Here is a 27,943-nt window from a genome sequence, read left to right on the forward strand (position 1 = left end):
AGAGCGCCAGTGACCGTCACAGTGTTTGCAAGTGACCAGTGGGACGCCCTTCCCGTCAAGGCATGAAAATTCAGAGCCACGTCTCAGCACCTACAGCCTGCACGCCACAATACAGCCTCCCTCTAATCCCTGACTGATAATTATGAACACGTAAGTGAGCCCGCAGTATTAAGTACTTAACGTGTTTTTAATTTGCTTTGATTTGAGTGTGTTTGAATTCTCTACGTCATGTGTTTAGCAAAATATTATTGTATCTTAATGTTGAGTTAGGTATGTTAAGACTAGATAGCCAAATTGGAGTGATAATTATGAATATTTTTCATGCAAATACCTATCTTATACTTACTTTGATATTTAGAATTCATTTATGAACGTTTTAAGTTAATATATTAATGTACGTAATAAGTACTTACTTGGAAAATTACAAACTCAATACAGACAATATTTATACTATTGGTATAATTATGACTACGATGCGTCCAATATGATTTTCCCATAACTTATTAGTTACTTATAAGGTATTCTCGTAAGTACTTATAAAAATAAAGTCTCACCTATTCACCCAATTGTTCCCGCGTTCTGACTGACCATCGTCGTGGGAAAATTGGCAGGCTGTTTTAAAGGCTTTTTTTGGTTGTGTGACGTTATTACATATTACCACGAAATTACTCGACAGAGCAACTGATTTTTTCGCATTGGCCAACTGCTCAACGCCATAACTATACTCCATAACCATAACTATCCACTTATATTTCGCCAAATAGTGACCATATGGCAATAAATTTTGGCACACGTCTGGAAAGGCTCGTGGTTTACAGTAATTGTAATTACTTAAGTACTTACCTATAAGTAAATATAAAATTTCGCGCGACCTGCTCGAAAGTCCTATAAAAGCTGAATATGGTCATATGTATACCTGAACTGAAAAGCTCAACACATCTTATGAATGATTGAAACTTTCTTCAGTTTACTTAACTAATTTTGATCGGTAAACCTTTTTCGACATGTGATGCTCGCGGTAGTCGCGTGGGTCCCTAAACTAAAAACAGCTGTTTACGAAATAAGTAGGTACATATAGCATTAGTTACTTACCACAAGTCAGCGGAAAGCTACCAGGAGTCTTCTAAGTATGTGCGTGTCTCTAATACCCGATGATACATCTAATAAACACATCGGCATTACTGTCCATCCTTCTTACCCTCACAATTACCCTCAATTCCTAGCTCTGTTTACAACACCACGATATCGCGTGAGCTGAATAAGCTGATACAATTTGTCCATCCTTGCCGCCGAATCCAGCCGGAACTCCTGGGCTGTCGTTATTGATAAATTGCCTGTTACAATTGTGCTTACTCCGAGCGTCGGCTGCAACCTATTTATGTAGATGGGTCCCGTAAGCAAGCATTGTCCTCGGCGGTGAAGGAAGCGCTCGGATTGTCTGTGCCTTCACGATGTGTGTGATAGATGATAGAGATGTTTGTTTCTGAATTTCGTTCTGTCGATGTCGTAACAATTGAGTTGCTGTGTCAGCGCATTTCCAAATGTTGTTCAATGTTCACTATCAAATGTAACTTACCCGCGGGCATCATCTATTTGTTTGGATTCGCACTGACTCAAAAGAGCCTGAAAAGTCTTCTGAATGACTCACAACAGTCACACAGTCTAGCAGTCCTAGTGACTGACCGAGTCCGCCGCGGTGTAGTTAGAGCCATTTATCACCAGCTCGTATGGTCCTGGTAGACGTTTGTTGTGTAGCGAGGTGATCGGTGGCTCTGACGGTCATTCAAGTGACTGACACAAAATTACATCTATCTAGAGGCCCCAATCCCAAGACGAAAGGAGCCGATTCAAGAGGTCATTACGGACAACTTTTGCTCTACCAATGTTGCAAGAGCCTGTATAATAGCTGTGTCAAATATGAGTCGCACAATTTACCTAGAATCTACATAATCTGTCTTTTTCTGGTCACCACCGCCGAGTGTTTTTCCACTCCCGACTCCGTCTCGGTGTAGGCACTAGCCGGTACTTTACTAGTTAAAAAACAAATCACAATCCGTCCCGGCCGCAACAATGGAGATCTGCAATGATGCAATGTCTATCTCTATTCACAAGTTAAATTCGAATAAAAATCAGGTATCAACGTCATTCGGATGTTTAATGGCTGCTCTGCCAATTGGAGTGGAAACTTGGGAAGGATGTGAATCAACACAATGCGTAGAGGGTCGTGGGCTGAGGGCATTTACGTCTCTGTGCAATAAATAATGTAGGTGCCTGGAAATGCCTAGGCTAGATATTGTTAGTTCGTTGATCCTTATCCTTACTAATATTATAAATGTGAAAGTAACTGTGTCTGTCTGTCTGTCTGTCTATCTGTCTGTCTGTCTGTCTGTTACTCTTTCACGCCAAAACTACTGAACGGATTTGAATGAAATTTGGTATACATACAGTCTAGACCCTGGGAAAGAACATAGGCTACTTTTTATCCCGGAATTCCCACGGGAAAACTTTTTAAGGCGAAGCGAAGCGCGCGGGAACAGCTAGTTTCTTATATTTCTGTGGCCAGTCATATAATGATGAAATGATTAATAGTAATATTTATTTCCGACATTATGAGTGAACCTGAGTACTTATAGCCACTTAAATTACCTGCATCTTAGAAATAAAGCCATGCGTTAGAATAGAAGATACCAACTATACTTACAAAAAGGCTAATGAAAAAAATCCTAAGTAAGTACGTACCTAACCTACCTAGTACCTACTACCGACAGCTTCTGAGAACAATGTTATCTATCTAAGTCTAGGTATTAAACACATAATTTATGGTACCTACGTATACAATAGATCAAATTATAACTGCTGGTTGGAACTTCTTAATTAAGTAGGTAAGTTAAAGAAAACAAACAGTTGAAGATAATTAGCAAAAACTAATAAAATGTTCTATAGATACGAGTGTAGCCGGAATAAAATTCAGTTATCTTGACCGGAAATAGATTTTCATCCACTTGTAGTTTTAAGACCTTCCTTTGTGCTAAATTCTTGATAAAACGGAAGCTATAATTTGGATATTTTCCTAATTCTGCCATTTATATTCTTTTCCGTCATCAAGTTTTTTTTTGTTTGGTAACAACGTATACGTCGTAGGTATTAAATGTACCAAGGGCAAAATCCTTACTGGTCTGACCCGATCGTGAAGCTTTGAGTAGGTACTAAAGTTTGTTATAGGCAGACAACTAAATTAAACGGGTTATATCCGAAATCTCCGGGAAACGTTACAATGAGCACCGGTAGCTCTGACAGGCTCTAACTCCTTGAGCCCTCATCAAACACCGCGTATTTACCTCAGTATTGACTGACTCCCGTCACATATTTACCGCGAGATAGCTTCGCTTATAAAATACTGTTTTATTCGCAAGCTCAGTCCACACTCTCTTAGAGTGTTCTCAGAGCACTCCAGTGTTTCATCACACATCAGCTTTATCACAGCTTCGTTCATAGCCATTCTGTGGCGGAATACATCATCACACCGACTCGACAGAGAAAAGGCATAAAGCCAACGACTGGTAAGTGGAAAGCTGCATTTTTTTAAAGTGACTTGTGATGTAGAATTCGGGACCTGACCGCATGGTGCAGTGGTGGTGGATGGTGGGCAGGCAGGTACATCCTGTTCCCGTTCCCGGTTTCGATCATCTCGGCCGTCGGCCGTTACATATTATTTATGTTAAAACGGCTATTCTTCTCGGGTCCCTGTAACTAGGTAAAAGGAAAAACCAATATGCTCTCCATTCGATTATTAAGTAAGTACCTGTAAGAAATTAAAGCAGTGTTTGGTTCTAAAATACAAGAATGATTCAGTTATACCGATAATTTTCTTTTCAATAAGTATTTGTATGAAAACTTTTGTTCACGTGATATTTTGCTTTCGAAAAGCCAACCAACCACATAGTTAACTAGATAAATATAAATGTTGTCCTGTGCCGTACACCAGCATAATTTGAACATATTACGATTTCGCATGTTTTCGCAAGCATGAGTAACATGCTAACTCGCAGATCACGGTGACTTGGGGTCATATTGTGACAAATATATTCATGTTTTCTGCACAAACAAAGCGAATTCGTCTTTAAAAACTTGCGCCGCCTTACTGCCGTCTAACTACCAACATTATCACGATACTGTTATATTAATAAAGCCAACGCCTGCAATTTAGGACACTTGTAGGTAGAGGTACTCAATGTAATCTCATTAAAAAAATCTTACATTTCAGTAGAAGCAATATCTGAATATGCCTTTAGTTTGATGTCCCTCAAATACAAGTAAACCACGAAGACGATCAATTTGCCATCATGTCTTAATTATTGTTATCATATCAGATAACATTTTATCATCTTGTCGGAGATTTACCACAAACAATAGATATAATAATAACTTATAGTTACATATTCTCAATATTTACCAGCTACCGAACATGTAAACCAGTTATTGTATTTGACTATATCTATATGTGTAGATTTTAAATGATTTATTTTGGAGCAACAACATACACATAAAGTCATTTTATTAATTATTCATAAAAATATATAAATGTACCTATAGTTACATTTAAAATTATAATTATTTAATTATTCTACATTTTAAAATCATAATTAACATTTTACTTAGTTTAATATTTGACAATAATGTTACTAATAGGAACATAAATATTTTTGTCACCGGAAATAAAAGCGGATGTAAACTTAATATACAAAACACAGATTTCCTCCATTTTAAACTGAGGTTTTAGATTTTATCTTACCTAAAACATTTATTTAGCATGATGTGATGTAAAGATTTGGTTATTTCATTTGATTCCAAATATACACTCACTTGCAATGAAAAGGTTCCACTGAGAAAAGCACTAAATTACTCCTAAACGGAAAAGGCTAGCTTAAATGCTGCTTCTGCAACATTGAAGTACATTTAAAAGAGCATCAGGATATAACCAACTAAAGACGATATTATTTTGTACAAATTTTAAATTAAAAGTTTTAATAAATCGGGGTCGTTCGGTATCGGCATTTTGTGAGTGGAACTTTTTCATTGCCCGTGAGTGTAGTATACTTAGGTAGGTAGTTAGCTAGTTAGGTACGTAGTTAGAAAGATAGAAGAGAAGATAGGTAGAGTCGCTCGGTAGTAGGGAGGTATCTGCTCGAATATACCGACTAGACATTCAATTGAAAAAATTGTTCATTTTGTAGGTACCTTACCAATACATACATAGTAGGTAGTATTTAAAAAAATAAATATAATAAGATAAATAGACAGATAGATAAAAAGCCTCCTATCGGAACCAACCCTTAATTTTCAGTATGCTCCCGTAATTCTACAACATATGTAGGTACAGGGTGTTGCAAAAGTGCTATGGTCTAAAAATACCAGCAAAGCAACTTATTAATTTATCATCTACAATATTAAGTAAATGAAGTCCTTACCTACTTATTATAATAAGACTACATAATGCCTGCAAAGTAGTTCAAGGCAAAAGATCACGTTTACCAACATGTAAATAGGTAAATAAATAATAACGAAATAACTCCGGAAACAGACCACGTTTTACAACTATTTAATCATAAGGTAATATATTTATTAATTTCGTCAGATATTTCGGACATTGGCCGCGAGAAAAAACAAATGCTAAAATGTAGGATGAGCATGATTTCGTCCTGCGCACGCGACGCGTGTGACGTCACATCGAGTGAAAGTGTTTAGCCAATACCTAGCTTTCTAGGAAAATACATACTTTCGGACTTTCATAAAAAAACTTAATACACATCAAATATGTGCAATCAATAAATTACCATTCCTCTCACCTCTGACTAGATAAGACCTAGACCAGACAGCCGACAGACTATGCAATCTGTGCAGTGTGCATTACCCAGTTGGCCCTAGGAGTTTACTTATAAACAACTTTTAAAATTAGCGAATATTATTTTACTTTTCCATTGAAACTTTGTTGGTCATGTGACTTTTTAGTTTAGGGTTTTTTTTCACGAATTCCCAAAAGTGGTTCAGAATGAAGAACCGTTTCACCCCCTTTCGGCTACCTATACGATTTTTGCAACGTTCTGTAAGTTTCCTTCTTTTGCAACGGCCTGTATAAAATTGCACTATCCTAGATTTATTAACTTTAATGTAAACTTAAATCATGTTTATATTATTATTTAAATATTTCCAATAAATAAACGGACCTTCATTTTATTGAACAGGTTTCTGAATCAGTTCATATGTTTATTTTTCATATTAACCTCTGTTGGGGGTGGACTGTATTTGAAAGTCTCCTTCAGGTTTTCCAGTTGTTCTTTATTGTTCCTCTTCTGTTTCCTGAATGACAATTTGCGTACCAAAATAACCCTACTTAAGTACTCAGAATTGGTCACGCAACCGATAGCTGATAAGGTGAGATACTTAACTCTAATATTTACAACCAATGACATGTAAGTATAACAACCTACAAACTATGCTATTTAAAACTATTGTATACTATCTTATCCTAAGGTTTTCGTCGTGAACATTCTCCCGCCGTCGCTATCTTGCGATTCTACTGGCAGCACGACGATCCTCTTCGTTGGTCGACGCAGCACGTGCCCGTTGCTCGTAGTGATGTCTACGACTCGCACGATGTTGTCCTTCCCTGGGTAGACAGCTGTGATTCGTCCTCGGGGCCAGGTGTTGCGCGGGTTGTTGGAGTCGCACACGATGACCAGGTCGCCGATCTTCGGTTGGCTGCCGGTGCTGTGTGGCTCCCGCCGGTGTTGGAGTAGCGGTAGGTACGCCTGCATTCACTTCTGCCCCCTGTTGAGCTTGCCTCCAGTGCTGTCGTGCTCTCCTGCTGTCGTGCATTCTTCCACGTGTGTCCGAGCGACACGACGGCGCAGCTCTCCTTTTCCTCGCCGGTCTTGGGTACTGGTTCCTTGTTCTCCGTGGGCCGTGTTCTTCAAAATGCCGCAGGAACTCGGGCCGGTCGAAGTCGTGCGGCGTGGCTCGAGTTGCGTCATCGGCGACATTTTCGGCTGTAGGTACCCATCCCCACTCGCTTTTCTTCGTTGATTCTTCGATTTCAGCGAACCTGTGAGCCACAAAGGTCTTGAATGTGCGTGGCTCAGCTCGTATCCACGCTGCCATCGTCCGTGAGTCGCTCCAGAACACTCTTCTCGTGATGTCTTCATAATCGTGCTCCGATCGAGTTGTGTTCGAGATGCGAGTTTCGAGTACCGCAGCTTGTAGTTCCAGCCGCGGTATTGACGTAGGCTTGATTGGTGCGACTCTGTTATTCACCATGGCTAGTGTGACCTTCACGCTGCCGTCTGCTCGTTGCATTCTCCAGTTGGCCGCCGCTGGCGGCGGTTTCGACGGCGGACGGTCCCCTCGTAGCACCTTAGCCGGCGTCTTATGAGTGTTAAGATGAAAGCCGACATCGTCTTCATGTACGTGCCACATCAGGCCGAGTGTCTTCTCTATTTCGCTCCCGCCGATGTCGATCATAGTTGTCTCGGCGTCGGTGATGAGACCGCATAGTACTCGTCGCTCGTTCGATGCCCATCCGCATAGTTCGAAGCCCGCTCGTCGATGTATCTCGTCGACTGTCTTCGTGACGTGCTGGGCCTCTTCCACCGACGTGAAGCTTTGCAGGTAGTCGTCCATGTAGTGGTTCTTCTCGATTGCTCGGACGGCCTCGGGGTGCGTGTTGGCGAAGTCTCTGGCGTTTCTTTCCTTGATGAAGAGTACCGTGCACGGTGACGATGATGCGCCGAAGATGACAGACGTCATGCGGTACTCGTCTGGTGTACCCTCTCGCCGGTCGCCGCGCCAGGGGAAGCGCAGCGCGTCTCTGTCGCACTCCTTGATGCGTATCTGCATGAACATCCCCTTGATATCCGCGCTGACCGCGTAGGGATGCTGCCTGAACCGCATGACCATCCCAGGAAGCAACTGAAGCAGGTCGGGGTCGGTCAGCAGCATGTCGTTCAGGCTGCGTCCATGTGACTTCGCTTCGGCGTTGTGCAGCAGTCTTATCTTCTTCTTCTTGGGGTTGCAGACGGCAAAGTGCGTCAGGTACCACGTTCTGTCTTGTGTCGGGAGCGTGGTGGCGGGCTCGGCGTATCCGGACTTCAGCATATTCTCCATGCACTCTTCATATTTCTTCTTGAGTTCTGGGTCACGGTCGAGCTTGCGTTCGAGGCTGCAGAGTCGTTTCAGTGCGTCTTGACGGTTGTTAGGTATTTTCTCATTTTCTCGTTTCCATAACAACCGAGTTTCGAAGCGACCATCGGGCAGTCGGCGACTTTCCTCTTCCAGTTTTCTCGTGGCTTGTTCTTCTGGATCTGTCGTCGGTTTTCTCGCTTCGATGCTCAGGGACTCCAGTTCGAAGCAGTGTTTCATCATTTTCTCCATTGACTCTTCCGCGCTCGTGATGTGCCCGCAGAAGTTGATCGGTTTGCTCTGTGTGGTGCGGCAGCCGTGCTGTACCCAGCCGAGCTGTGTGCGAGATGCCACAGGCTGGTCACGGTGGCCTTCTCGGACTTCCCTCGAGACAATTAAGTCCCAGTTGTCCTGGCCGATGAGTAGTTTCGGCGATGCCCCTTCGTAGGCAAGTTCTTCTTGAATGTCGCTCAGGTGGCTGCAGTCGTCGACTTCTTCTTTCTTCACCGTCTGAGTGATGAAGTCGAGCTTCTCGACTGTGCGTGCGTCTTCAAGCTTGAACTCTTCTTGTGTGTGCTTGCCCCGTATGGTGAAGTCGACTTTTTTACTCTTCGAGTGTCGAACTTCTTTACCGCTGACTCCTTGCACCCACATCGCATCAGTGGGTCCGTCGAGGCCGAGAGAGTTGGCCACGTCCGCGTCGATGATCGTGATGGTGCTTCCCTCGTCGACCAGTGCGTAGGTATCTATACTGGAGTGAGGGCCAGTAAGTACCACGGGCGCTATTTTCAAGTAAGCGCGGCGACTCTCGCTGTTGTTCGCTGCGACGGTCGGCTTCTCCGTCGTGGACGCGGTGACCTCTTCGTGTTTGTCTTCTTTCTTGACAGCTTCGTGATGCAGGAGCTTGTGGTGGCTCAGTTTGCAGCCGGAGACACCGCAAGGCTTTGCTTTGCACAAGAAGCGGCGATGTGTGCTACGTAGGCAGCGGAAGCACAGCTTGTTCTGTTTCGCTATTTCCCAACGCTCGTCAGTCGTCTTCTCGGTGAACCTAGTGCATTCAGGTAACTTGTGAGCCTGTTTGCACATAGGGCAGCCGTCCTCTTCTTGCTTGTGCGTGTTCTCTGCGGCGTAGGTACGTTCCGTCGTCTTCTTCGCAGCTTTCTCCCTCGCACTCACGGGTGTAGGTGCGCTGTTGTCGATCTGCTCGAGCGCGGCGTATGGGCCGCACTTGTCCGCTTCGTGGTTCAGGTAGGTAGAGAGCTTCTTCAGGTTCGCTTCTTCACCATGATGCGTGAAGTTGTACTCGTACCATTTGTCACGAAGAATCGGTGTGAGCTTCTCGGTTACAGTGCGCTCGATCTCCGGGTTGTAGAGGAAGTGCGGTTTCTTCAGTGCTTCGATCGTAGCCACGATGTTGGCCAGCTTGCTTGCGAAGATGCACAGGTCACGTGGGCTCTCAGCTAACTTCGGTAGTTTCTTCACTTTGTCGAGCTCGTTGAGTATGAGTGCTTCTGGCCGCCCGAACCGTCGTTCCAAGCCCTGTATTATGACGATAGGGTTCGGATCGCTGATTAGTAGACAGCTGATGGCTTCGAGGGCGGCCCCACGCAGGCTTTTTCTCAGGCGGGCGACATTTTCTATCTTCGTGAAGTACTTCTCAGTTTCTTGGTAGGCCGCACGAAACGGTAGCCACTCGCTGCTGTTTCCGTTGAACGTAGGTAGTTCTTGGATGTACCGTGGCAGCTCTCTGTAGCCGCCGCCGCTCAGCACACTTTTCAATAGTGCGGCGAGCTGCGAAACGTCTTCACTCGACGACTTTTCTTGTTGGCGCTCGGGAGGCGCGCGTTCTTCATACTGCGGCGCCTCGACGACCTGTGGCGGTTCCGTAGGTATCCACGGGGTGGGAGGGACCTGTGTTTGGCCCCTCACGGGGGACGAGCCTCTTGCTTGGCCCGCTGTGAGAGCGAGAGCAGGGGGCGGGGGCTTAGAGGATTGCTCCTGCACCCACTGCTCGATGCGCTCGCTCTTGTCGGCGATGTCTTCATCTTCCTCGTCGGACGAGTCCTCCGCTTGTATCCGCATGAGCCTCACCTTCGCTAGTTCGGCGGCGGCTTGTGCTTCCTTCTTTTGCGCCTCGGCCAACAGCTCCCTAGCCTCCAATTCCGCGAGGAATCTCTTGCGGGAGGCTTTGGAGTGATGTGACCGGGGCCGTAAGGTAGCTGGCTGCGATGTGACTTGACGCACCACAGTGACCACGCTCGTGTCTCGAGGTGGCGGCGTCGCAGGGCGCTCTGATCCGGTAGCGCTTGCGTTCGCCGCCGACGTGGTCGTGGCGGATGTCTCAGTCACACCGCTTCCCATAGTCGTCGTGGTGTTGCTCGTGCAGACCGTGCTTGATTCGGCGGTACTGGACTCTTCCTTCCGGCTACTGTGGCTTCTAGTAACCGGCATGGTCGTTCTTTATTCCCGTTTTCGACTCTTCGATAGACCAATGTTCAGTAGGTCTGCCAATTTCTTTCTTCTTATCCGGCTTCTCGAAGGTTCGATGTCTTCTGATCCGTCTCGTAGGACCAATGTTGGGGGTGGACTGTATTTGAAAGTCTCCTTCAGGTTTTCCAGTTGTTCTTTATTGTTCCTCTTCTGTTTCCTGAATGACAATTTGCGTACCAAAATAACCCTACTTAAGTACTCAGAATTGGTCACGCAACCGATAGCTGATAAGGTGAGATACTTAACTCTAATATTTACAACCAATGACATGTAAGTATAACAACCTACAAACTATGCTATTTAAAACTATTGTATACTATCTTATCCTAAGGTTTTCGTCGTGAACAACCTCCGTACCTGAAGAACTGGCTCATCTCGTCACATGATTTTTGTTGTGATTTTTTATTATAATTTTTCGTATAGTTATTTCCATAACTTGTTTAAAAAACACAAACTTTTGACTGGGGATTATTAGAATGCAATGGTACTTATATTGATGCTTTCGACTTTTTTGAAAACATAGACCACAGCCTTGTATACCTAATTATATTTCACGTATATTATTGATATAATATATAGTATTGATATAAACACTACAGTAGTTTATTTTAAATTTCGGTTTATGAGATTTATTTATTTTAGCTGTTTAAAGTTTCTTGACTTTTTATTCAAATTCTGACCTTAAATAAATATATCTGAAATAGGCACTTATTTATTTTTAATTAAATGAAAATGTTTCGTCACGGCCAATGAAAATTACTGCAGATTGTGAAAACCAAATATATTCGTGCACAGTCGCGGAAAAGTCAGAGTAAAGATAAACAAACTTATTTTATTAATTAGGTACTTTACCAGCTAAATAAATATATAACTTACAACACAAAATACAGGAATCGAAATACGATATAAATATTGTTGCTTGCATTAAATTTGAAACACTGAAACAATAAAATATCATATCAATACAGTATTGGTAGGTATGCTTATTAAGCAAAATAAAAAAAATACACTTTACGTACCTATAATAGTTCACTGTAAAATGTAAACAGTATTTACTTTTATTACTATAAGTACAGTGCTCCAAAATTGATAATGCGCATAGAAATCTTTGACAGATCGGTTTTTTTCGATTATGTGACACATGATATTGAGTCCTATTTCTTTCGAACTAGGTGCAAAATGCAAGTGTTATTTTTAAGGCTCTTACCATTTAATGATTCGGATGTGAAGATCTGCATGTGCATTATTAATTTTGGACAAGTGTACTTATTCTGTTTTTTTATATTTGCACCTATATTGTACCTGAAAAAAACCTAGAGACCAACGGAGCGGTGGTAGCTCAGTCGGGTAAGCGCCCGCTTCTCACGCCAGAGATGCGGGTTCGATCCCGGCGCTGACATGTACCAATGAGTTCTTTTAACTTAAGTACAATGTATACCATCGCTCTTACGGTGAAGGAAAACATCGTGAGGAAACCTGCATATCTAGATCTAGCACATCTAGATATGTGAACCCACCAACCCGCAGTGGACCAGCGTGGTGGGGAAATGGTCCAAGCTTAGGAAGGCAGTTTAGACCTTGGGGATATGCACAAAGGTTCCATTCGAGAGAGCCAGGTGCAGGTACTTACACCCCCACAGAGAATAGAATAGAATAGAATAGAATAGAACCTAGCAACTTAATTCAGGAATACGAATATGCTAGAGTTAGGCTAGTGCCAATGGGCTCGTTGACATTGTCCCTCAGATGGGGTTTAAAAGTTTTAATACTTACTTTCAATCGTGACTCATATAAGTATATAGGATGTGTCTATGGTATACACTTACTCGTATATACCTTAGAGTTTAGACGCATCCTAGTCATGTGTAGTCACTCCTGAAACGGCTTTAAATTATGAATGCATAAAACACCGTGTTGGACCTGTTGAACCATGAGCCACTAGCCACAAACTTTTTTGTGGGAAGGCCATTTGTCATGTTTATTGATGATTTGATTGATTCGTGTTCGCTGCCTACCTCGCCAGGTGGGGCGGCGGCTTGCTAAGTGTAAAGTGTTGAAGCGACACAGTCCGCACCCACTCGAGTACACCCGGCGACTCGCACGCACGTCCGCGAATACTGCTCGATACGTTTGCGAAACTATCGAAATAATAAAAAAAAAATTACTGCAAATTGAAAAAAAAAACGTGTTTAAGTTTAAGTTTAAGTAAATCAACTTGAAAAGTTGTAAAAAATGTTTTGTGGTTTTTAAGAAATAATATAGCAAAAATTATTTAAGTGCGTAATGTTCGGATGTGATGCTTCTCTCAAGTGAAGTGGTTGATTGAATTTTAAAGTTATTTTCTTAATGATACAGTTTAGAAGTATTATTTAGTAAGATAAAAGATAACAGAAATGATGAATAGAATCAGAACTCAGTGTTGATATAAGTTGTGCGTCTGCCTGAGTTTTGTTTGCTGCCGAATTCAGCATTAGTAATTATTGGTAAGTTTAAAAAACTTCTTTTCAAAAATAAAATAAGAATTATGTACCTATCTATATTCTATCTGAAATCTTCGTGGCTAAATTATTTATGACCCAAAAATACGGCATGGTTTTTCGCGAAATATATTTTCCTAGTAAACTATGTAGAAATAAAGAATATCTATCTAAACATAATAATTATATTTACTTCAATGGTTTAAAGTCAAACAATAATTTAGCACGTTGCCTGAAAGTCTCCTGTATTGTACTGCATTTACATATGGATTGTTTTAATTTATAGAGTAGAGGCATATAAATACCCACATATAGGAATACTTATTGTGTGATTCTAAGGGTGGGTTGCACCATTTAACTTTAACAATTACAAACGTCAAATCCCTTAAGATTGATCTCTCTCGTCAAGGGATTTGACGTTTGTAATAGTTAAAGTTAAATGGTGCAACCCACCCTTAGAAATAAAAATAATATTAATGATATAGACACATGACCATTTGACCATTGAACATGTTCTAATTAAGTAATATGTTTGATAAAATGTCTATAAGCTAGCTGGTAACTAGGTAACGTGTAAAATCTCGGCAATAAATAACGGACGCTCCCACAGATTCCACCGCCAAGTTGCGTGTTTTATATCAAAATCCGCAATGTTTGCTTAGTGCTGAATTCATTAAAACCAGACAAAGTAAATTCATATCCATAACATAATAGGTAAGGGTTTTATTTAGTTTTTGCACACATATTCTTCTGATTTAAATGTAACAAAAAATAGCATAAAAACGTGGTTAGTGCTTAATGATAATGTACCTACATAGGTACTTAATAAGCACATACTGTATGTACCTACCTACCTATATATACATTATAATATTATTGTTATACTAAATACCTACTTTACTATTACTAAAACATACAGGAGGCTGTATAAGAGCCTTATACCAAATTTTATAAAAAGGCATTTATAGAAACCCTAGATAATTAAATTTATTTATCCATACTTGTAAGTAAGTACCTATAAGATTTCGGCAAAACATAGTGAGAGATTTGAGAATAACGAAATCTGCCTTTTGTTGTGAGGATATAAGGATAAGGATAATTAACTAGCAATAACAAAAATGCTGTTTGCCTTGCAAGTTCAATGTTTCTTAAATGATTTGGCAGCGGGATGTGAGAATCTCAGAACTACATGACCATGTACCTACATACTAACTTAGGTAGTCATACATACACATGGTGTTGCAAAAAGGGTATACTAAGCCGAAAGGGGGTGACTCAGGGGGTCATTCAGAACAACTTTTGTTCTAAGAGTTTTAAAATTCATGAAAATAAAAAAATATTTTCCATAGAAACGTGGTTGGTAGTTATGTAAAAAAAATATGGATGAAATACCTAAAATATGTAAGTATCATTAAAATATAAATGCTGGATTGATAATCAGACGGGGCTCAAATTTGTTTCTTCGCACAAGTCTATCACGAATTCACGAAATACCTGCACAGTTTTAATTGCTAGTTTTCACTTTCCTCAAGGGTAAAGAGACGAATAGAGCAGAATTAGTACTGTCTGACTGAATTTCGTTTATAGGTACAATAAAATATGTAGGTATATAAAAAAATAGATTTAGCATTGGTCAGTTTTTCTCCCTAGTCTCTAGGTCTGGTCCCTGTATGTTTCAAATCCAATAACAAATAATTTCTCTCTTTAATTTTTTGTGACCTAAAGTTTTTTGCTTTTATCTGCCAAACATCTATCAGATTAATTTAAGCTGCGTCAGATTTGGGAGATAATAAGCTATGCCATGCTGCTAAAATATTGTTACATATTCACTATTTTTGCTTGTAAATATGGTAGCTCTGTTATGGGTCGATTACTTACACCTAACGAGTACAGTGGCGAGTCAGTGTACTATTGGTCGAGGATCGGCCGAGGATACTGTCTCACCACTGTACTCGTTAGATGTAATCGACCCATAAGACATACACTTATCTGCAGCTCCGTTAATCCGTGCCGCGTAAGGATTACCTACGGAACCCTACACACTGGGCACTATTGTGTATTTTACATAATCTGTTGCAATTTACGAATCAACTAACATAATATTTCCTACCTACTGCTAATGAGTGACGTTTACAGTTGTATAGTTGTGTTACGTGATGGCTACTGAGTTAAATAATACCTTTGTTTGCTATGTTCAACATTGTACTGGGTACTTGCCAGTTTAATCTTAACGGCGATTACGGGAGTCCGGTGATTCATACACTTTGTGAGGGACGGAAGTCTTCCTACTGATTAAACATACTTCTTCAAAGTATGTATGTACCTACCTATATCCAGTTCATCTCGGCTATACCTGATGATACCTACCTATTGTACAAACAATTCAAAAGAAGTTTACACGTTTTACACATCTGCCTCATTTTGAAAAGTATTTGTATTAGCGCTACTGGAATCTCCCTAAAACTATTATTAGTTTCAACAGTTTTTTGTTCAGGAATTTCACTCATTTCTGAATGACCATTTACCTAATTAAGTCACCCTCTTTCATCTAACACCATTGAATTGGCTTCTAAACATAATTGAATTTTATCAGTGATCTTTTGGTTAGTATGTCAGTGTACCCGACATAAAGCCGAGTGCAGACAGTACATGATAGGTACATACATTTCGGGAACATAATAATATGGTTATATAGGTACCGACTGACCAGGACTTCATTAAAGTACCTACCTACCTATATTTTAATGGTAGGAAGTAGGACATACCAGAGATGTCCGTGATATTCCGAGACTTCTCTGTCAATGTAGCAAGAATTAACATCAGATAAAAATATCTGCACCAGGTTATTTATGTAAACGGAATAATTATAATATACTCTACAATGTAAACGAGACATGAGTTACACAAATGGCGATGAGAAGAGACACATGATTAAATCTAAGTAGAGATAAAAAAGTTCGCGGTAATGGTTAAGTTAGGGTTGGTGAATAGTTCAAAATATGTGTGTAAGTAAAAATCCGTGTAAGGGCTCTTTTTTAAATAGTCAGCTAACAGCTATCTAGGGAATAATTCTGATGCGGACCCGTCTGAATGTTTGGTGATAGAAATTTTGAAAATATGATATATAATAAAATCCTTTTCCGAGACTTTATATCTGCAGTGCGTTATGTAAGCCAATATTAAATTCGGTTTCAGCTCCCCAAAATACATAAAATATTAAGAAATGTAAAAAAAAAACAGTGTGTAACCGTAACTTAGATGAAGTAAATAAGGTATAAAACTCCCGGTTAAGTTAGTTACGTAACTATTGGGTTTGTTAGTTTAGTTTATGTGTCATTAATTGATTACCTACGCAACAGTGTCACATCGTAACATTCACAGTTACCGGAGCTTGATAAAAACCACTACTTAGATATACCCAGGTACAATAACTATCTCTACCTGTGCTGTATCAATTTGTGGTCTGCCTTGATAATGTTTTTTAATGATTCATGAAAATAGCATTAAAATCTATTTCACTATAATCAGCTATTCTTACTATACTTATTTAGATACCTAAATATTATTTTAAGTAGTAGGTACTTACCTAATAGTTACGATCGCGTTACAAGCAGTCGTAGACAATATCATGTGGTTTAGCTTTTCATGAAGATGTGCAATGCTCTTTACAAAACAAAATGGGTAAAAACTAACGGGCCTTATCGTCAAAACTTAGGCATAAGTGCTAAACGCTGTGGGCTGAACTCTAGACAAGGTTTCGTTTCTTTTTTTTCTTTTAATGATTTATTGCACAAATATTAAAAATTAATATACAAAAGGTGGGCTTGGTGCCAAGAGAATTTTCCTCCAGCCAACCTACACCTGTAGCATCCGGTACAGGAAAACTAGTACTTATAAGTACAAATATGCAAAAAATATGATGAAAGATGAAAGAACACACAGTTTCATAGTTTGATAGTAACATAGTATCTTCATGTGTTGGCATCTTGGCTGAGATTCCTAAATCTATAATTATCACCAACTGAAACCCACAAACGATGCTGGTAGAGGCAGCACTGGGTCAAACCGACATCGCGAGCCTCTGGAGGGTTACTCTATCCTGACTTAAAACGAACGAACGATGACGTGTCGTACAATATCGCCATGTTTAATACAACGAGGTAGAGTCCTGGCTTGTACAGCAGAGCTCCAAAACTTAGTTTTTCGTCATATAGAGTGACCTCATTGGTCGCCGTGACGGTCACTTCCCGTCCATTGTGCGCCCATCACTCCACTCTCGTACCGAGGAGTTACTCCGATACTACTGTAGTAGAATTATCCTACTATTTCGCTAACTATGTAGATTAAGAAATAGTTCGAGTTATATTTCGATAGTGTCCGCAATGAGCTTGTTAGATCAGTAGCTATACAGAGCGTCCCATTAGTCAACGTCATGCAGGTAGGAGTAGGAGGTGTTACAAATCTTCTTGGATAATTTGCGAAATTCGACGAAAGTAGTTCGGTTTGAGTGTTTCAGAACTTTCAGACACAAGTTGTCAGACTTCATTGACAGACACATTATGAATTCGCCCCTGACTGGGATGCTGCTTTGCCGCACCCACTTTTTACCAATATATTGCTAAACCCAATTATAAAGACATATCCATTTAAATGCTTATGTAACATGAAATTAATGAGTTATTGAATTAAAAGTGCATTAGTTCCGATCGTGCGGTGTCCTCAAGCAGACGGCGCCATTAAACCGTCACGAGAGCTCATGTCAATGGCACGGAAATATACTTGTGTCATTATTATTTATACAGGGTGGACTTTTATCATTGACGTGCTTACGTCTTCGCAAGTGAATGTACCTACCTGTCGTCATATTGAGCAATTTTCTTTACGAGTCATCTCTGAAGTCCCGAAAAAAAATCATAGCTGTTCCATAATACTGTAACACTGCAATTTTTGCGATTTCAGCATTCTAAGATATAAAAATGGATTGCGTTTATAGGTCCGACTATTTCATAAAGTAAATAGAACCAACTCGTTAAATTTACCCATTTACTTACATAAAATAGGTACATCTAATAATGTTACTTCTAATTAACTTGGTAGGTAAATTTGAGCGCTCATACGGAGGTGTTAAATGCATATTCGCGAGAACAAATTTCCGATGACGATGATGGTGTAACTAGTTTATCATTGTGAAAACTATTGAAATATAAGGCATGACTCAGGATTAGGATAAAGTGTCATTAAAAATAATATTCAAGAGATAATACAGGTTGTTGCCAAAGTGGTAAAGTATAGGTACTAAGCAGAGTGTCAACTTTTATTCTATGACTTTTGGAAGTCAACAAAATATTCCATAGTAGAAAGTCACGTGACCAACACTCTTGACCTACGACGACAGGAAGTGAAGTTATAAAATGCACAAGTTACTCCAGTATAAGGAGCCAGAACGGCTGTCGACGTTGGCCTTACTCAGTCTCAATGTTAATGCCATTAATAAAACACGATCGGCAAATGCTTAAGCCGACACGTAAAATGTAGGTAATAAATCATTAGGGATAGACGTCCACCCGTACGATACAGTGGTATAGCGAAAAGTCTTGGGTAAGTATATACGATTCTCGGCCGGTACACATTTATATAAATATTTTGGGCACATCCAATGGATGACCATGACCATCCCCATTCTACCTTCTAAATGCACAATATTATTAGATATGTCTATCTAATCTAACCTTCTAGGCTCAGGGTTGAGTGCCATCAATTATCTAAGTAGGTAGTTACCAATTAACAATCTGAAAGTGTATGAATCTATTATTGAAGTGACTAATTATCTCTAACGTAAAATGACCTATTGCGGTTAACGGTTAACCGAATGATGAAAGTAGTAAATCAGTCAACTGAGTCAACTATTGATGATAAATGCTATCAGATCGTTATTCGAAACACAAGTAACAATCATAAACAACCTAAAATAAAAATAATTATCCTGAACAGAGCTGGAGCTCTACCTACTCATATAATACCTATACCCTAAAACTTATAAATATTTTTGTGCTCCAATAAGTGTCCCTGTATCTACACTATCTACCCAACTTCCAAGCACCAATTAACCCTAGGGCATAAATGTTTGTCCGCAGACGGCACTCACCCCGTTGGAGCTGAAAGCCGGTAGTTTCGTCCCCTCGCCAGTCCGCCGCAGGAGTCCCCCGCCCCCGCCCGCATAGGATGGTAGAAACTGACCCCGGACCCAAGAAACCTCACAGTAAGTACCTAGGTTTGACTTAGCTGGTGAAAGAATTTTTAAAATGAATCTAACCTCTGACAGTTTCCATAGCTAGGTCTTGTGGGAGGCCTAGGCAGGCAGGAATGATTGTAGCATATGAACACTTTATTGTACACAAAACACAGTATAGGTACATACATCACAAATGAAAAAGAATGTGGGTAAAAAAGGACGGGTTTATTGCCAAAAAGCAATTTCTTCCAGCTAAGCTCTACAAAAGCCTTCGTTTCATATTTCGGTCGTCATTTTGTGGGTGTAACTTTTTTGCTCACGAGTGTAAATCCCACACTCATCATAATTTTAGCACAACTGATAAAGCTACACAGCAAATATTATGGCCAGAACGTGTTAGATTGTGAACAATCCTTTTGTATAAATAAGTACTGTAAAGACGTAAAATTACCAAGTAATTGTAAACACGTTATTATTGTTGCTAATCTAATGAGTAAATTGATATAAGCTACTGAGCTACGCAATAACGTAGCTTTACAGTTTTGCTTTATAACACCGTGTAACTCAACTCAATTACATTTTACTCTTATCCTACCAAGGAAACTTAACTTGCATAGGCAAAAACGTATAGGGTACCTACCTACAAGCGTACTCTGAAATATTCCACCTGGTATACCTACCTAGGTACCCTTCGATCCTTGCGCATTGTTATGTATTAACGTAACGTAGCAAACCTAATTATTTATACAATTATGGAAAAATCCTTATTTTTGTACGTACTACACTTGCCGTCATTTTTAATAATAATCATCATCATCATCATTATCAGCCCGTATCTGCCCACTGCTGGGTATAAGCCTCTTCCCTATCACGCCACCTCTTCCGGTCCTGTGCGAGTCTAGTCCAGTGTCCATTAATAATAATAATTTAATATAATTCCACCCTATGTTTCCAATGTAAGACATTATTACGTATTAGTATTAGTCTTATTATGACGTGTTAGTCTTCTATAATATTGTACAATATTAGTCAATAAATAAATAAAAATTATTTACTGTAGGATGTATGTAGAATTATTTAAACATACAGAAATGTATCAATAACCATCATCTTCTGCTTACTTTCAGACTGTGATGTAAAAGTGGAACACCTAAATGGGCTAGGTTCCAAAGCTGCAGAACTAGGTGAGTTCAAATATTTTACGTCTATTGTAAGTAGTAATGTAATAAGAATGCTATCATGTTATAATAGTTCTATATCCACGTGGACTATACTTTGACTTTAACGAAGAACAAGTGAGTGAGAACTAGCTGCTAACAACCGTACTTTTAGCTATAATTGCGTAGGATTTCTTAGACTATGTATAATTGTTAGAATATTAAATAGATAGATAGAATATTCTTTATTTGTACACACACACATAAAAGAAACTTACATAACTTAAATACTATAAACTATGAACAAAAATTGCGGTCTTATCGCTTATAAATTTATAATTTTCCAACATAGGTAGGTATCTAAAGGTTGAGATGCAATGTTTCTAAAAGTCCTCTCAACACCAACCGTCTAGTTGTCACCTAGCTTACTCTACTTCAACTGCTATGAAGTCTGTTTGCATTACTAAAATAGATAGCAAACATACACGTGGTAAACAAAATGGCATTGGACGCGCAAAGATTTTATCTTTAGCTTTACAATTTTAAAAATCGTTCTGTAATTACTTGAAATCGCGCCTTAAATGCGGAATTGCATGTATTTACCCAAATAATGAATAGGTATAATAATACGTTGCATTTCAGCGACAAAAAATGCTGACCTAACTACATTTAAACTGACGCTTATCTGACTGGTCAGTTCTTTCAAATTCATGTTAAGTATATTATATTATTAACATCATTATCATGTTTTGATGTGATTATTTTCAGGTATTGTACCGTCACTGAAGTCTCCAGTCAAAGTCGACCCAGAAAAGGGTGGATACGCAGAAAAAGCTGACTTCGAGAAAGCTATCGAATTAACCGGTGAGTGCCTAGATTCGTATTTTACATAAGCTCACGACCGCGACTGTAAAGGGGTAGCTGTAATGTAAAGGGGTAGACAAAAGTGACTCGCATCAAATATACTTACATTTTTAACTGTTAAAATGTTTGTCAGTTCCATTTGGAATCTCGCCTGCCCCAACAGCGTTAATTTCTGCTACCTTAATGCCGTATTCAACTTATGAATGGAGGCCTCCAATTGCATACTACCTCTACCTACTACTGTTCTCGTGAAACATCGTTTACTGAACATTTTTATTAGCTCAAACAATTACAGTTAGCTATTAAGCCGGCATAACATGGGCTTAGATGCGCTATATCTTCGCTATACTTGTCTTATCTCATCACGTAAAACCACCACGTTTACCCCTCGCATTCATTCAACATCTATTCCTACGGTTCAATTTAAAAGTGAATGAGCACAACACACAACAGTTGATAGTAAAGTAAGACACAAACAACGCCACTGATTCCACGAAACTTGATAGCGACGTGACGAGACACGGGCGCGTGTGAGTCGGCGTGACACGAGTTGTCAACAACACAAACAAAAGAATGTGCACAGTTTGTTTACTACCGGTATCGCTGCGAGCTGGGTTTCAATGGAATTCCGATAGTCTGAAATCTTGAAACCAGGAGACCTATTGACCACTCTACATTAAGAAACATTTCTATGGTAGCAATGAGCAAGTTTAGTAATGAGCTTTCATAGGAGTCGGAATTCTTGGACTAGAATACGTCTGCTGCTGCTGCTGCCGGTTTTTTTATTATTTTTGCAAGAGTGCTTAAATAGCTCCTCATGTTGTTACCATGTCCATAATCTAAATTCAAATTGTAAACATTTTCTGCAGGTACAGTAAGCACTACAGTAGTTTGTAAATATGTATTTTTTGCTTGGGTACAGAGATATGCATGGGTATTAAAATCGCGTAAGCTGGTGCTATGTTCTTGAAATTGAAGAGAATTTTAGGTTAATTAGATACTTACCTACTGAAAGCAAATTAATTAAGTACTAAGTATTTAAACCGTTATCAGAGTCATTACGTGCGTGCGTAAAACTGTAATCGGGTCTACCGTATGTTAAGGTGAAGCCATGTCAGTGATGGGCAAATAATCCTTACCCCTCTCTTTTCATTATGACACTGAGAGTGGTCAGTTTTCATTGCCCCAGCTTATCTTGTTATCTAAATTACCGTACCTACCGAACGGATAGCCATAAGAACTAGGTAGGTTACATTGCCAAATTTAATTGTTCTGAAAATAGGCGTTTTTTGTAAAATAGATGACTGTATCTTTTTTTAGATTTTCACCCGATAAGTTCATGCATTTTCTAGATAGGTTTTTAACATTTCTTCAAGGTACGGAACCCTGAATATGGGTACCTAACTAAGTATTTAGCAAAATTGAGAAATGTATCGATTCAAAATGGTCATGTTGCATGCATCGAAATTTCGTTGCTTTAAAAATATCGTGAAACGGTAGATCCAGTCGTATTAAATTAAACCTGAATTAAATAACACTGATAGGGAATTTAAAAATACTTGTTTTTATGGAGAATTCGTAACGGAAATAAATAAGGTACATACTTAGTAATATGGCAACGTACGGAATATTGGTATTTTATACTACTCACCTTATAAAAGTCGGAGTAACAAGTAAAGTTGTGTGCTAAAAAATAATAATTATGCGAGATTCAGCAGCTTATTTTATTAACATTTAACTACCAACTTTCTGAGTTTTTCATCTCGATATTAGTTATTATGTGATGACTACTTTTACCTGCCTTTTAACCTGAAGAAATTCAACGTCTCAAATGTACCGTCCCATCCTGCAATCAAAAGCGTCCTTACAGCTGCCCATAACTAACCCCGTCTCTACTCTGTCCCCATCCTGCAATCAGAGACGTATCATCACACATGTGACGATAACTAACGCCGTCCGTAATCTTGCAGGATATGGCCGCTTCCACTACCTGCTGCTGGCGGTCTGCGGACTGGTCAGCACCTCCGAGGAGATGGACGTCATCTCCATGTCCTTCATCCTGCCGTCCGCGCAGTGCGACCTAGACCTCACCACTCAGACCAAGGTTTGCTATTTGCTGTAACGTGTTCAAAAGAGCCTTCTAGAGATACTTATTACTACTAATAACATACAATTGCATATACTTCCTGGGCATTCAAAAATCTTTCAGTGTTGAACAGAGGCTTCCAACTATTTGATGTTACCGGCCCAGTAGTTAAAAGGGTTTCTGGTTGGGTTTTCCTTGATGGAATTCACCAATCTGGAAAAACAGTGTAGCCTTAGTTTGTGTCCATTGATCGTGCAGGAGATTATTCTCACGGACATATACCGACCGCAGCTCGTTTGGTCAGTGACAACCAGCACAATTACATTCCAATGGTATTCAGTTAATATCATAAATTAGAGCAGGAACATTTTAAGCAGCCTTAGAAACCGACGCCATTTGCTAACAAAGCTGCCTTCTTCAGCTTATTGTAGAGGCTTTAACCAACTGTCCAGGGATAGTTATCCGTTATAACTTCTAACCAAATGTGTCTCCACCCAGGGATGGCTGAACTCGATCATCTTCATCGGCATGATGGTGGGCGCGTACGCGTGGGGCTCCGTGGCGGACACGCTGGGCCGCAAGCGCGTGCTCATCGCCATCTCCTTCATCAACGCCGTGGCCATCGTCGCCTCCTCCTTCAGCCAGAACTACGAGCTCTTCATGCTGTTCCGGTTCATTAATGGGGCCGCGTAAGTGTGATTGTTATGTAATTTTGGTAACGGTTGTGTTGAGAGTTGATACGCTTGAGGAATAAATACGACTGTCTTGAAATTCAGTTCCGTATTTCGTTGGTCATAGTTAACTCGTTGGCCACCATCAAGCAAATCACCAAGCAGTAACCTTCAATTATATTGCTGAGATCAGCTGAGATGCTTGAGGAATAAATATATCAGTCTTGAAATCAGTTTCGTTGGTTACCACCAAGCAAGAGTCACCAAGTACCCTTGCTGTATGTACCTTCCCTACTTCAAAAGGTATACTGCCATATTGAACTATGGGATGTATGTCTTACTGGTATCTTGGTTAAGTTCAAACATTGGCTTCCAAATTCCAGGTTAGGTGGATCCGGTCCTGTGATCTGGTCTTACTTCGCGGAGTTCCAGCCGAAGAGCAAGCGAGGCGCCATGTTGAGTTTCATGGCCGCCTTCTGGACGCTCGGCAACCTGTTCGTGGCCGGCTTGGCTTGGGTCATCATCCCTGCCAGTAAGTTTCAACTTTTCTACAGGAATTTAGCTTCCTATACGTTTCAAAGGCTTTGGTCCATCTCTTCCAGACCTTAACTGCATATTCATAAAAAATTATCTTTCTCTCTTCCAGACATCGGAGGCGAAACCGGCGGATTCGTATACAACTCATGGCGTATATTCTTGTTGGTTATGTCACTTCCCTCCTTCATCGTGGCCGCTCTACTATTCCTGCTGCCCGAATCGCCCAAGTTCCTCATCTCTAAGGGCCGTCACGAAGACGCGCTTGAGGTATTCAGAGGCATCTACATGATGAACACGGGGAAGCCTAAAGATCAGTACCCGGTCAAGCAACTTCTGGTGGAAGAGAATATTCACTCAAAACCGATGACTCAGAAGCAGATCGAAGCGCACGAAGCCAAGTCCAAGACACGACGAATGTTGAGCGATATGATTGAGCACAGCAAGCAGTTGTTCATCCCTCCCATACTCAAGTTCACTATGATCTCTATCACCATCAACTTTACGTTCCATATTGGGTGAGCACAGACACATCAGTATAGGTTGTGATTATGTTATTGTAAGACTTCAATCTGGACTGAATAAATGCATTATAGGATCTCAAAACGCTTGGCATGTTATCTTGCTATGGTAGCGATCCAGATATCTCAAATGTTAAAGACCTTGTCCATTCCCCAGTTACTACGGCTTGATGATGTGGTTCCCGGAGATGTTCAACCGATTCGACGAGTGGTCGAGGACGCACGACAACGCTGAGGCCGACATCTGCCAAGTGACGGCCTACGTCACTCACTACGGCACCCATTCGGAAGACGCTGTATGTGACGCGCATATCAACTCTGGCGTCTTCATGGACTCGCTTATCACCGTCGCCGCGGCCATCCCGTCCAATATCTTGACTGTGATTGGAATGGACAGGCTTGGCAGAAAGTTCTTCTTGGGTAAGTTATGTGATCTTTTCTAGGTGGTTTCTAATGTTTGAAGGGGCAAAAAAGCATACCTACAGAAATGTATGACTAATGGCTCCTCATTTATCTTCTAGTTATTATTAGATCAGATCAGATCATTTATTGTATGAAAATGTGTCACATGGTGAGTGCATGACTGTATATTATATCACAAACGTCGAGATTGCCCCATAAAAACCCTACGATAGAAACCCGATGCGATGGAATACCAATACCAATAAGCACCAAAAGGCCAGCTGTCATCAGACATCTCAGCAATAAGAAAGATGTAAAAGTATCACCAAACACAAATTCAGAGTAGTCAGTCCCACCAAAACACTACACCACTAACTCACGAATCTAACCAACCTCTCCCCCCCCAGTGTTCGCGACGTTCTCGGCGGGTCTCTGTTCAGCGGCCATGTACTTCGTGTACAACAAGACCAACAACCTCATCGTGAGCGCCATCTTCAGCTCCGTCATCTCGTGCGGTAACGCGTCGCTAGACTGCCTCATCACGGAGGTCTTCCCGACCAATCTACGGTGAGTGTAGTAATATGCGGGGACGTGGCTGTCTGACCCGAAATTAGGGCAGGGCCTGTGGATATGGGTGTCAGACAGCTGATAGATTTAGAAAAATACATACCCAGTTACATTATATATAATTTGATACATATTTCATTGATGTTTGCCACTGGGCGGGATTCGAGCTGAGGCAGCAGGTTTACTTACTACCGCCTGAGCTACGGTGTCGTCAGTTAATTTTTGCAGTGAATGTTGAAAACTGAAAATACCTGCATTACCTACAAATGATACTCCATCTCATTGATAGTCTGTAACAGATATAGGTTATGGCCGCGATGGCATTGTAGTTAACAGTAAACTAATAATAATTTACTATCTGCCACCACATTTGTCTTATCGTCGACGTCTCGTGGGCCTGTCATATGATAGCAAGCGAATACAATATGTTTTCCTGGCAAATATTTGATTATCTTGATGAGCATCATTCGGTAAACTCAAAGAAAAATAAACACGATCCTGCGTTATATCAAATTCATTGCCTATCTGCCTCAGAGTAGGTAATATCGATCAATTACTGACTACCGCCAGTTAGCTCTGTATGACATTATGCAGTGAGGTTGCGTAACCACAAGTTAAATATGCGTTTCATCATCACCAGCACACCAGCCAACAAGCCCCTAGGTACCCACTTACACTTTCACATCTCCCAAGAATCACTACTTATTTGGTCTACATATAACCTTTGAATGAATCCTTGTCCAATATTGTGAGATTGATGAGTATGGAACCGCCAACAGCTGCTTCCATTACAGACGCCTTATGTTAACATGCCTCGAGATTAATTCATTTACAAGAGAAACAGAATCTTGGGCGGCTACAAATTAGCCCCCATAGATGTCAAGGCTCTCCCTTCCGGTAAGATCATCAGGTTTATAAAAGACCTGGACCTGGAGAGTGACATTTGAGTTGGCATCGAGAGTGACAACTTATAGGTCACAGTGGCGAATGGGCACTGGTTTCCCTCCCCTTTTCAATTACTATAACTATGTATATAACATGCCTCGTATTTCGTTCCAGTGCCACCGGAGTGGCCGTGTCTATGGTGGCGGCTCGTCTCGGAGGGATCATCGGCAACGTGGTGATAGCGGCGCTGCTGGACAGCTACTGTCCCGCTCCCACCTTCATAGTAGCCGTCCTGCTCGCCAGCGGCGGTCTCATGTGCCTCTTCCTGCCCAACACCACAAGGCAGGCTCTGTCATAGATACATAGACGACAGCTTGTCTATGCCCATAAGACTGGCAACACAGTCTGGCATGCAAACTCTTTTCTTCTAAAAGGAGTCGCGTTGTATTTTAATTCTTAGCTAGCATTTTGTTATAATGTAAGAGAAACTCATCGAATCATTCCATTGATGTATAGAATTTTCACGATTGCTTCATATTTATTTCAAGTTTTGTTAATTTATAAATAAATGAAAGTTAAAAAAAGGACGAGCAATAAACTAGTAACTAGACATGCGGCCGCTGCGCCGTTGTCCACTCGGACTCGGCGACAGTGGCGCCCTCAAGGAAAGTATTATAGTTTTAAGTGAAAGTGTCATTCGACTATAATAGTTTCGCTGTGTATTGCAATTATTTTTATATTACGAATTTATAGATGTTGTTACCGTAGTTTTTAATGTAGGTAAATATTTGTAGTTAGTCCAGTGATATTAAAAGAAATTAGCATTCCAACATGTGCCTTTTATTATAATTACCCAATTAACTAATTATGTATGCAAATATT

The 27,943-nt window shown here is 40.5% G+C and overlaps 2 protein-coding genes across 4 annotated transcripts; one reads left to right on the forward strand and one right to left on the reverse strand.

Annotated features, from left to right (window-relative positions):
* LOC105391604 (synaptic vesicle glycoprotein 2B) lies at positions 1-27,891 on the forward strand. Of its 3 annotated transcripts, none has more exons than XM_038115994.2 (11): positions 1-150; positions 19,277-19,401; positions 20,502-20,558; positions 21,300-21,395; positions 23,366-23,499; positions 23,980-24,170; positions 24,536-24,684; positions 24,799-25,204; positions 25,365-25,627; positions 26,017-26,176; positions 27,236-27,891. In XM_038115994.2, the coding sequence occupies exons 2-11, from the start codon at positions 19,365-19,367 to the stop codon at positions 27,417-27,419; spliced, it is 1,677 nt and encodes a 558-aa protein (XP_037971922.2). In that variant the 5' UTR covers positions 1-150; positions 19,277-19,364; the 3' UTR covers positions 27,420-27,891. The 3 variants fall into 3 exon arrangements, with proteins under 3 accessions (XP_037971922.2, XP_048484675.1, XP_037971923.2); XM_048628718.1 differs by lacking the exon at positions 1-150 and adding an exon at positions 3,401-3,560; XM_038115995.2 differs by lacking the exon at positions 1-150 and adding an exon at positions 13,126-13,148.
* On the reverse strand, positions 6,522-10,626 carry LOC125490194. The gene is made up of 2 exons (XM_048628659.1): positions 7,057-10,626; positions 6,522-6,776 (listed from the first exon to the last, which is right to left on the reverse strand). The coding sequence occupies exons 1-2, from the start codon at positions 10,624-10,626 to the stop codon at positions 6,522-6,524; spliced, it is 3,825 nt and encodes a 1,274-aa protein (XP_048484616.1).
* Positions 27,892-27,943: the final 52 nt, after the last annotated feature.

The sequence above is a fragment of the Plutella xylostella genome, chromosome 21 (genome assembly GCF_932276165.1).
Source record: "Plutella xylostella chromosome 21, ilPluXylo3.1, whole genome shotgun sequence".
In the NCBI taxonomy this organism is placed as follows: domain Eukaryota; kingdom Metazoa; phylum Arthropoda; class Insecta; order Lepidoptera; family Plutellidae; genus Plutella; species Plutella xylostella.